Source organism: Trifolium pratense, linkage group LG7 (assembly GCF_020283565.1).
Source record: "Trifolium pratense cultivar HEN17-A07 linkage group LG7, ARS_RC_1.1, whole genome shotgun sequence".
Classification (NCBI taxonomy): domain Eukaryota; kingdom Viridiplantae; phylum Streptophyta; class Magnoliopsida; order Fabales; family Fabaceae; genus Trifolium; species Trifolium pratense.
In genome coordinates this window covers 9,625,434-9,637,211 of record NC_060065.1, presented here as the reverse complement: position 1 = coordinate 9,637,211, position 11,778 = coordinate 9,625,434, and the positions used below count along the sequence as shown (strand labels likewise).

At 34.2% G+C, this 11,778-nt stretch overlaps 1 protein-coding gene across 6 annotated transcripts; it reads right to left on the bottom strand.

The window, feature by feature from the left end:
- On the bottom strand, positions 1–8,224 carry LOC123894845 (transcription initiation factor TFIID subunit 4b-like). 6 transcript variants are annotated; one of them, XM_045944925.1, is made up of 16 exons: positions 7,957–8,105; positions 7,700–7,781; positions 7,507–7,591; positions 6,412–6,899; positions 6,180–6,275; positions 5,187–6,083; positions 4,221–4,339; positions 4,020–4,107; positions 3,801–3,936; positions 3,624–3,679; positions 3,490–3,546; positions 3,265–3,405; positions 3,030–3,095; positions 2,691–2,952; positions 1,056–1,229; positions 1–756 (listed from the first exon to the last, which is right to left on the bottom strand). In XM_045944925.1, exons 2-15 carry the CDS (start codon positions 7,736–7,738, stop codon positions 1,060–1,062), a joined length of 2,700 nt encoding a protein of 899 aa, XP_045800881.1. In that variant the 5' UTR covers positions 7,739–7,781; positions 7,957–8,105; the 3' UTR covers positions 1–756; positions 1,056–1,059. The 6 variants fall into 6 exon arrangements, with proteins under 6 accessions (XP_045800881.1, XP_045800882.1, XP_045800878.1 ...); XM_045944922.1 differs by having other exon boundaries at positions 38–820; positions 7,957–8,224; XM_045944924.1 differs by having other exon boundaries at positions 38–749; positions 7,957–8,224.
- Between the last annotated feature and the right edge of the window lie 3,554 nt (positions 8,225–11,778).

The following is an 11,778-nucleotide window of genomic DNA, read 5'->3' as shown; positions in this document are numbered from 1 at the left end:
TTGACCATTTAAGAATGAATGGGTTTATAAAATTTGTAACAATAAAATACAATCTTTTTTACATACATGTTTAGTTACATACTAACACCTTTGACCAAAACAAATGTTGGAAAATAATGCAGTTAGACCGTGCAAAAGATCATATATGTCAAATAAAAATATAATTACAACTTATCACACCTAGAAAAATGACTATTAAATTGTCCTTGTGAGATTAACTCGGTTGATAGGGACATCGCATTTTATATGCAGAAGTTGAATTTCGAACACCAGACACTCCACTTATTCACCTCTCCACTTATTCACCTCAAGGGTGAAATTCTAACCACTAGACTACTTAACAAAAAAAATAAAAATACCACTGAATTAAGCAAAACGAACCAACATCTCATCTCAGTCAATTCAACAAACAAGCTAAACTTTTCATGTCATAAATCTGCTAAGAAAACCTAGCAATGTGCAAGTTCGCAAGCTTAGCTTGGCTGGTTCCCTACCTTAATAGTAAATATCACTAGTTAGTCGAACGATCGCAACATACATTTTCCTTCCAGTTGTTTCCCGCAGAAGAAACACTCATGTGTGTAACCAAAACATAAAAAGAACACAACAATTTCAGGTCTTCTTATACTTAATGAGTCAAATCTTTTTACACCTGATGCAAACATCTTGTTATCTACAGACACTTGAGCTGTACGATTGAAGTCAGATGGAGCCAGGCATGCAATAGTGTCAAGAGACATAGCTCATAGCTGCAAACTTCAACTTTCCCAGTGATGAGTTTCAGTTTAATTTCGCAATTTCCAAATTACCCTATAGTGAACTGAATACAAGAGAATAGAGAAGGAGGACATAAAACGGGGCTAGTTTCATTGAAGCTGATTTGAAAATGGGATAAAATCCAAATATAAAGGAAATATCCAGGTTAATATGAAGTCAATTTAGAAGATCTCCAACTTCTGACCAATTGATGTCATCGATCAATCCATATGCATAAGATGAGAGTAAAATCAATGGTAATATAAAAAGGAAAAAATGACCTAGATATTTCATTTTACCTTGTTAAGTTGAAGTATCAGAATGAATTCTCTCATGCAATCGATATAAGAGTGATGATTTGGACATCTGAGGTTCCCTCTCCAAGACTGCAATCACATCCTTCACAGAGATGCTACGAGCTATGCGAGTTTGAGATCCAGGGGATTGATTTTTCCCAAATTTCTTAGCAGCCGCTGTTGGCAACAAGATCACAGGGTAGTATCAACAAAAATGTTGCACGGTGTAATCAGAAAATGGGGATACACACATATTGTATTGTATTTAGAGACCATGGGGATATAAAGTTTTACTGGTGCAGTTTGAATTTTATAATACATTTTATGCATCAGTTTTTCAAAACTCCAGACAATTTGATCACAGGGAACAGGGGGAAAACAAACAATACTGTCCTACACTGTTATTTAACAAAAAAGTTGAGAAGAGAAAGATATTCCACATTTAGTTATCTATATTTACCACTTCAGCCAAAAAAGCGAATATAAACAAAAGCTTAGTTCTTTCCATTTATTTAATTTATCATCACAAGTCCTCCAATTTTCTTGTCTCAAGAATCTAGATCTACTTGATCATCATATCAATGTTTGTGCATCACTAGAGCTACTTGCAGTTGCTCGGTCCTTTTGTTGCATGTTTAAAAGTGAGCTGACTTGGGGATTCTCTTCTTTTTCAGCTCAGATTTTCTTCGCCTCGGTTGGGTTTTATCTACTATATGTCTTCATTTATTTGGTGAGCTGCTATTAATTGTGTTTCATTTTAATTTAGTATAATATCCCTTTTTATTTCACCTGCACCTACTTTTTTATTTTGTTTGAGTATAATATTATTTCATTCTACAATTCCCTGCATTTTGCTATTGATGGACTATTTATTTAATGCACATTGTATGTTTCATATATTGATTTCTATGAACATGATACTCAAATTTTGGGATAGTTTACATAATGAGTATAATTAGCAAAATAACAAAAAAAAAAAAATTGCGGATTTTTTTTAGCTTTGGTTGATTTCATGAATAGAAGTACAAATAATAATTTAGTTTAACAATGTAATGGTCTTGAAACAGTTTGCTAAAATTTCCTCTTCTGTATCAATTGGTTAAACAATATTAAATTTGCGAATCAACAAAATTTAGCCTCACATACATATGTTTTTGGGTTCCATATTGTGTTCCTTTTTAAATAGGTCACACTCAAAAGTCTGTTTTCATAATTTCTTTCAATAGTTGCCAATTCATATTTGAAGTAGGAAAATAAACCAAAACACCAATTCTCAAACAATGTAGAAAAATTGATGTTTGGCAAAAAATGTATAATTAATGTTTATTTTCCTACATTGACATAAGTTATTGTATTGCAACAACTTATATGTTAGTTCAATATATACTCGCTGGTTTTGGGTGATGGCAGTACATTAAGACTTTGTTTTGCTCTACTGATTTTCTGCTAGGAAAGTGTGAATTTTGCGGAGTTTCCATTCTGCTTACTAAATTGGAATATTAGGCAATATATGTATAAAAATCAATGAAACTCGTGTGAACCACAAGGTAACTAACTAGTTTGAATACGACGGTAAAGATAGAAACTCCATTGAATTTGTAGACAACTGAAGTGGTAGGGAACAACAAAGAAACGCACCTGAATTCCCAAGAGAAGTTGGCCCTTTTCTCTCCCTTTCTTGATTATCTTTTGTGTTCCTTCCTGGTGACGGTGAAGATTTGCGACCAACATCTTTAGTTGGCTGAGAACCAGATGCAGCGTCCGTGCCCCCTTCACGTTTTTGCTTAGCTTGCTCAGCCATAAGTTGCCACTTTGACGTCATGTCATTTCCCCCAACAGCAGCTCGGGCTGCAACATTTGCAGCATTTGTCCTCATCTTGTCATCTACTTCCGTGTTCACCTAGAACAAATTACCAATAAAAAACAAGACTTCCCATAGATAAAGGTGAATTGCATCATCTAAATTGATAGCAGTACCTTTGTTGCTTTATTGCGACCATCACCCTTCTCCTTGTCACCATCAACTCCGGAACTACCTTCTACCTATACATAAAATAGATTACAATGTTTCAAATGATAAGTACATAGGTTTGACTCTAAGTTGCAAAAATATAAAATATATGCATGCACAAGAAATGTGCAAGGACAAGAGTTATATTATGTCGTCATCAACTAAACAAAAACTTCCACAAAGTGGCAAAGCGGAACCCACATCATTTAGTTTCCGGAGCTTGTCTGCTTCAGCCTTTTTTTTCTCCCACTCTTCCCTTGCTTTCCTATTCATTGTCATGATTTGCTGTCGAACATCTGATGTGACAACAGTCCTATGTCTTGTTTTCTCAATATCAACCCGCTGGTACAAAAAACTATTGGAATTAAAAAACTTTACAAATTGACAAAAGGCTACTCATGCAAGCAGTTAGAGAAAATAACTGACCTGTTTTGACATTCTAATTATGTTACTTATTACTCCGCGCATTCTCTCCTCCACACACTGAACATTCATTTTCAGCCGTAAGATTACATGGAATCCTACTTGTAATAAATATTGAAAAAAAGGTTTAATCTCACCAGTGACAAGCATCTTTCCACATCATTACTCACGCCTTTCAAGCCACACTCAGTCACTGCCAAGGTGACAAAATAAAACAGCTATAAGGCTTATAAAGACCCAATTACATATCTAGATAAGTTTGAAGAATGGAAAGAAAATCAGATGAACAGAGTAATGGCATAAATATGACTAACTAATCTCAATCAATTTTCTCTGCAATGGAGCTTTCAGCAAAATTAGACTTTCCTCCTCTTCTTGCACAACTCTTCGAGATGCTTCTGAAACTCGATTGTCTTCCTTGGGCCTAGAAAATAACTGTTCTTCCTCTTCCTATAAAAACAGAACACAAAAATAGCCTGAGATTTTGACACAGAAAAGATTATGGTTTTCTTCAATATGACAAAGTATCATACCCCAAGATCAACACCACTAACAGCAGTAACATCATTAAGCTGCTCAATGCTTTGTTTCAGAGACGACCCAGACACCTTTTGTTTCTTACTGCAGGATAACAAGCAGATATGCATATAATTAAAATCAGTAAGAGATTTCAATAACTAACCCAGGAAAAAAAACACATACAAATCATGAACTAGCAGAATATTGCAACTCGCCTTGGAGGAGTGGGTGGAGAACCAAGTGCTTCAAGTGGTTTCTTCTGGCCAAGAGGAGTTTTATTTAGAGGTGTCTTTGACATAATACCAGAAGTGCTAACTGGGATCTGAGAGCTTAACTGATACAAATGGAGTCGACGAAATTGGGTATCAGCAGAAGTATTAAGATATCATTAAAAACATGGATGGAACACGCCCTTGTAAGCAGAACGATGGCTTGGTATTCAAGAAAAACTTGCAAAAAAGAAAAAACTTAATTCATATTTCCTAACAAAAAAATGCTTTAAAAAGTGGAAGCACAGTGACATGAAACGGAACCTAACACAAAATTCAGAAAGAGAATAAGAAATCCTCTTAAACAAAAGAACAAAAAAGAGAACAACCAAGAAAAGGAGAAAGTGAATATAGCAAAGCTGATTTTAGTAGAAAGCTTTTAATGCAGAAAACTTTTCTAATAAAGTGATATTCCAATTAATGCACGGAATATTGGAAGATTATAGAAAGTAGAAGAAAATCAAAGAAAATTTTCAGAGAGAAATGCAGAAACTCTTCGAAGAAAGTGATATTCCAATTAATTATTAACAGGGTGCATATATTTATACTAGTGCTAACAACAAGCTGCACACGGGGTGGTTATATTCTGTTACAAGTTACAACTGTCTAATAGAGTCGGAAAAAGCATCTAACTATGTTAGGAGTCCCACGTCAAGTATATCAAAGTGCTCAATGTGGTATCCGGGATTTTTTTCAACTCGAGACTTGATTTTTTTTCCAATACACCTCCTCCCGCTTAAGATGCATATAATATATAACACCAACATAGGGTGCATCAAGCTCATGACCAAGAAAACAAAAAAGAACATTCGGATAACTGTTTGATCCCCAAAACTTTAGGCATGGCATCTTTTAGACAAAGACGTGCATTAGTTTATATCTAATGTTAAGAAAAAAGAGTTGATAACTTACAGAGACAGTTGGATCCAGTTGAGATGCAGAAGTGGAAGCAGAATTTGGCGGCAAGCTGGCAGATGTTGTATGTGGCATGCTAGTGGATGCTACAGAACCTCTTGAAAACTCACCCTTTACAGTGCCTTGATTGATACCACTACCCTGGTCATTTTGACCAGAATTAACAGAAGGCAACCCATGCAAGTTAGACAAATGATGCCTATGTTGCTGCTCAATAGAAAGATCATTAGGTTCCTTTTTTACATATGACATAGATGTAAACAAGCCCGAATTTTGTTCTGCTGATGGTTGCCAAGACTTTGAATTTTGTTGTGATGCTGTATTGTTTACAACGGTCGACACAGATCCACCTGGCATTCTCTTAGGATCATTGAAAGAACTCTGCCGGTCTACACCTAAGTGACTTAAACCAATGCTTTGATGTGGAATTTGCCTTATGTGCGAATCATGAGGATGAGGTTGTGGTCTGAGAGATGATGATGAACTGGTGGTTGTTCCAGAAAAAGGGTTATAGTTACCACCACTGCTTCCATATGTCGATGGGAAATGTATATGCTGTTGTTGCTGCTTATTAAGGCCTTGTATGTGAACTGAGGATCTTTCGGTTTCTTGATTAACGGCATTAGAACTGGATGATGGTAATTGATTTGGTTGCACTACTCGAACATCATGTTCCTGAGATTTTTTAGCACTAATGTCCATAGTTGAATAGGTAGGCTCACTCTTCACTTGGATAGCCGAAGAAGTATTATGAGAATGGTCTGGAGCAGCATTCATACTTCTCTGATGAACTTGTGCTAATGCATGGGGATCATTAAATTTTGTTCCACTAGAAGTAACACTTGGCATCCTTACAGGGTGCTGCAGTCTTGAAGAACCTGTGTTGCCTTTTGTCTGCAAGAAAAAGGATGGTTCTTAGCATAACGGTAATATTCAACCACCGTAAGAAAAAACATATGTAAGATTGCATAAACCATCTACTCTACGTACCTGTTGTTGCACTTTTGCTACTGCCATTCTAAGCATCTGATCCCCCGCAATCCCTTTCATACGCCGTACAAAATCATCTTTAGGTATTTCATCTCTCTAGAACAAAGACAACAAAATTGGCAAAACAAAAGACTTGGTAATATGAAAAAGCTTTGCATTAACAAACTTTAATTGTTTAGCACAGAAGAGAGGGAAAAAGGACATGATAGTGAAACTGGTTTGAGAAACTCACCTTCAATCTGTTATATAAAGTTTGAAGTTGCATGGCTCTGTCTTTGGGAAGTTGGGGCATCAAAATAGGGAGAAACAAGCAAAATGGTACCTGATTACTACTATTAACTTGGCTACTAGGTTGTTCATTGACTGTGGCCTGTTGATTACTCATCTGCTGCAGCTTTGCATACTGAGATTCACGGTTGGGATTATTTTCAGATTTCTGAACTTCATTTGTTTGAGAATGTTGGTGGGAAACAGGTACAGTCTTGCCTTGGAGACATTCATCTTGAGACTGTTTGTGTGATAAAGTAAGATTATTCGCATCCTGTGAGGCAACATTCTGTATCTGTTCTACGACAGGTCCTCGTTGCTTCAGCTCAGTTTCAGATAAAGGTTGGTCTTGCTGCTGTGCAATTTTAGGCTCCTGATTTTGACAGTCAATCTGGTTGTCATGGCTAAAAGTTGGCCAAGTTGATAATGATTGACTGAATGAATTATTGCTTCCTTCAGAAAGAGAAAAAAAAATTGAAGCAAACACCAAAGCACTATGTGTCAAAGTGATATAAAATTTATCATGCAAACAGAATAATAACATTAATCAACAGTCAATATAACATTTCTATACTCGGGTCCAGGTATTATGATTATATATTAATACCGGACTCTTAAATAATGAACAATCAGATATAAAAGTGCAAATTCTTCTTTTTAAACAGTAAATGAGAATTAGAAGAAAAATGTGATAAGGAATAGTGCTGAGACTTAAATAGAATGTTAGCAATGTTATTGAGAGTTAAACACACAACTCTTTATCTCTTAAACCCTTATGCTCCTCCCACACCCGCAAACACCTTATCACTCCTTCAACTAACTAACTAACTAACCCATTTCTACAATCATATCTTGATTCATACAGATTCAAACACAATCGATACAGATCAAACTGTGAATCTCTTTTGGACTTGAAATGCAGCATGGAAAATGTTGGTAATCAATTGTTAGCATCATTATTGGGAGGGAGTTAAACACACAAACCACCTTATCACTCCTTCAACTAACTAATTCATAGGCATTATACTTATTATAATGTAAAAATTGATGGATACCATACCACCAGAATCTGCGGTGCCGCCTATGTCTCTATTCAATGCAGCTTGGAATGCGTCGACATCTGCTCCTGAATGCATAGTTTCATCCTGTGGACATGAAAACACAGTGATGGTAAAAGTTAATCCCCAATTCAAACAAATTCAACAAATGTTTGTTTTGTGGAAAGAAAGTATATACAGTAGAGAGGTGAAAACCTCATCATCTTCAAGAAGCTTCATTATAGATGGGTCCATAGCGTTTTCTTTGTTGCTCGTTTATTTATAACAACAACAACAACTGCAATTCAGATATTTTCATTACGCCGTTCGTAAAAGAAAATGGTGCCATCACATCAACATATGTATTATTAGGTTATACTATAGGCATCATCAAAAAATTTGAAGATTATTAGGTTAAAAGAATTGATTTGACAGGAAAGAAAAGATGAGATTTGTGATTGAATTAGTACTACCTGAACTGTGGGCAGCGTCAGAGGAAAGGGAAGGGAAGAGAGATCGATGATGATGCGATTGGAAGAGTGAGATGAGAGAGAGGGTTCAATATTCTGTCTGTTTCGCGGCAATATTTGTTCAATGCTAAAATGATGTGCTCATATTCTTTAGCGTAATAGTAGTATGTATCTATGTGAGAATTTGATCAATGTGGGATTTGAGAGGGTTCCACAATGTATTCGCAAGCAAAATTCAAAATCAAATGCGGAAACCACAAAGAATAATCTCATGAACGTTTTTAATTAAAAAAAATGTTTTGAAATATTAAAAAAAATGTTTTGAAATAAAATACTACTAAAATGCGAAGTTCGAACCCGGTCATTTCACTTATCGAATTTCTAGTCACTAAACTACTTGGAAAAAAAATAATAATAACATTTTTAAGTGAATTTAAATTCTTTTATTTAATTTTTTTGTTTTGATGATTGATTAAAGGTTAAATTATTTTCATTCTCAATAAAAAAATTTACCGGCACTAATTTTTGTCTCCACTGTTAAATATTGTTAACAGATGCTGAAATGTCACATGTGCGACATGGTTATTAGGGTTGGGAATAGGTCAGACGGCCTACAGATGTCTTCGGCCTGGCCTGTGTAAGTCTGGTCTGGCCTGACCTGTTTATTAAAAATGTCAGGCTTAGGCTTTGAAAAAAGTTTGTTTACATAAATAAGTCAGGCTCATGCTTCTAAAAAAGCCTACAAAGCCTGATAGGCTGGCCTGTTTATATTTAATTATTATTATTATTATTTATATTTTTTTTTTGCCAAAGAAAAAATATATTATTATTTAATCATATTTGTTATTTTATTAACTTTTAATTATTGTGCTAATCATTTTATTAGCTTTTTCTTAATGTTAAAGAAATTATAAAAATTTAAATTGAAATAGGCTTTTAAGGTCTGTTTAGCCTATTTAAAAAGACTATATAGAGACCTTTATGTAACACAGACTTTTAAATAAGCTACAAGGTTAGGCCAGACTTTAAAAAGACTTAGGTCATGCCAAAATAAATAACATTTGATAGGTTGTATGCCAGGCTCAGGCCTGAAGAAAAATCGTAGGTCAGGCTCAGGCCTGACCTGGCCTGTTCCCAACCCTAATGGTTATGACTTGAGACACTTGTAGACTTTTTTTTTGGTATATTTTCATCATCACCATTCTATTCATCTCAAACCCAGATTTTTCACCATCTTTTCATAAAATTAAAAACCGTAAAATGAAATAAAAAATAAAAAATTCACTATTCTTCTTTCTCAGGACCACGGTCCAATCTCTTTAATGAAATTCAACCAGTCATTAAGTCATCTTAACCGATTTAAGATCTGTGCAACCTAAAACGTGTAAACTACCTGGTTTGAGATCCGCCCAACCTAAAACGTGTAAACTATGATCTACTCCTATTTAAACATCAAAATGTTCAAGATTCAAACATAGAATCATAAACAACAACATTTCCTTTATAATTTCAACATTTATACATTTTAAAAACCCAAAATTTAAAATCGAAATTTTCAGATCAAATGAAAATCTCATAACTAGGACAGGAAAATCGTGTGATTAAAATTTTTAGAGGGACTAAAAACAAAATTTGAGTAATAAACTTATTTAAAATCATAATTTATTTAAGCCATATAGTTACAAAATAAACAAAAACAACTAAATAGTAATAAACTTATTTAAAAGCATAATTTATTTAAGTAAAATGCTAGTAAATATTAGACATATGTCACATATTTTAGTACTATCAAACTCCCACATGCGTGAACTATTGCCAGGTATCTCTCTTCATTTAAGTCTGTTGAGATAAAATTCACTTTTAATGTTTTAAAGAATACAAACATCTTTAATTATATTTTAAATGATTCTGATCATTTTGTTATCTAACAAGTATTTTTGAGTGGTATAAGTTTAAACAGATTCTAACAACTCACTTGCAAAGTTAAAATCCTGCAATGTTGTTTTAAGATCAATTTAAGATCATTCTTCAGACACAGACTGCATTTTTGAATATAAGCACGTTTTGGTATATAAGTGCTTTCTGATCATTCAAGTCAACTAAGGACAAAATAAATAAGCACTTTACAATGAAATAATGGATCAAATCTCTACATGAATTAATCTCTTTTGGGATCAACAATATTGATGGAATTTAAGCATATATTTTTCCTAGTCATAATTCATGCAATGGATTTAAGTTTGATCCTTCATGATCTTTTATAGTATTGATCAACCAATGAACACATTTTGAACTATGAGTTGTGATGTACTTGAGCAAAATACATAAAAGGAACATTCTTCAATAAAGGTGTCATACAAGTACACATTGCATCAAATAGAGTTGTACAACTCCAGCTGTTATTTTATCAAGCTAAAGCTACTTCTGAACAGTTCTTAGAGCTACTAAACAGTTGAACACCACAAGGAGATAAGGATGAAGCTTCATCACACTTACTGATACATTTAAGAATGATTCAAGAATGGATCAAGAATGTTCCTGCACACAGTTTTGCAAAACCACTTCCAACTATCATGAGTCCTTTTACCGAGGCTTCAAACGGCTATATCTGACCTCTGACATAGGAAGGAAGGAGGAAAAAACTCGTTTGTACTTGCTAACAACTCACACTCCTTTGGCTCTTGTGAATCAAAACAAAACTCAGATCAAGAATGAGCAAAGAATCTGGTGTTTGTGCAGAAGCTGTCTGCTGCATGATTGACACTGAGTAACGGCTTTATGTTGCTCTCTAACTGATATACTTGAAGGCCAAGATTCAACCTCAAGCAAGCATCTATAAAAGGCATGCTTATCCAATAGAAAGAGCAAGAGTTTTCAAGCAATCTAAGTCATATAATCATATTCAATCACTCAAGCTCAAACATCTTTTTAAGTCACTCTTATTGTTTCATATTATTAGCATAGATCTCTTTTATAGTGCTTTCATCTAAGCTTCTCATTTTGTATTGAGTCTCAAAATAACTTAGAACCAAATCAATCATATTGTAATAGCTCAAGTTAATAAGTGACTATTGATTGAGTGTTTTAGTCAAGGTGACTAGGAAAGTGTAAAGCTCTAGGAGCTTTGGAAATTGTTGATCTTAGGTTAAGATCAAAGAAGAATTGTACATCTTGGATCTGTACCCTTTAAGTGATTCTAGTAGATAAACTCACAGGTGGTGGGGACTAGACGTAACTCAAAGATTAGGGATGAACCGAGATAACTCTTTGTGTTGATTCTCTTTCCCTTAACTTTTATTTTCTACTTGTTTATTTACACTGCACAGATCATTCTTAGAACGATCTCACTGTGCACAAATTTATTTTAATTACTAACTTTTCATATTGTGATATAGGATTAAATTTTAAAAGGGTCACAATTCAAAACCTTTTTTCTTGTAAAAACCTTTGCTACTTCAAAGTCTTCAATTGTTCTTCTTTGTGAATTCCTCCTTGAATTTCCTTCAATTCAAAAGCAAAGATCCTTCCAATTCCTTCAACTTCGATCTCAAGAGAAACTCAATCACACCTTGATTGAGAAGAAGATTCACCTATTTTTCTTACCCTTGATCCTTGATGTTAATCCAACAACAAGATCTTCACGTAACAATTCACTCATAATTCAATGTTAGTTGAATTCCTAATCTTAGAACTATCACTCAAAAGCTTTGGAAGTTTTTCTAAAGGTTGAAGAGAAAGTTTGAGAGAAAAAGATTTTTGAGAGGGAGAGAGTTTTGTGAATTATGAGAATTATATCTCAAAAATACGGGTAAAAAAATATTTATA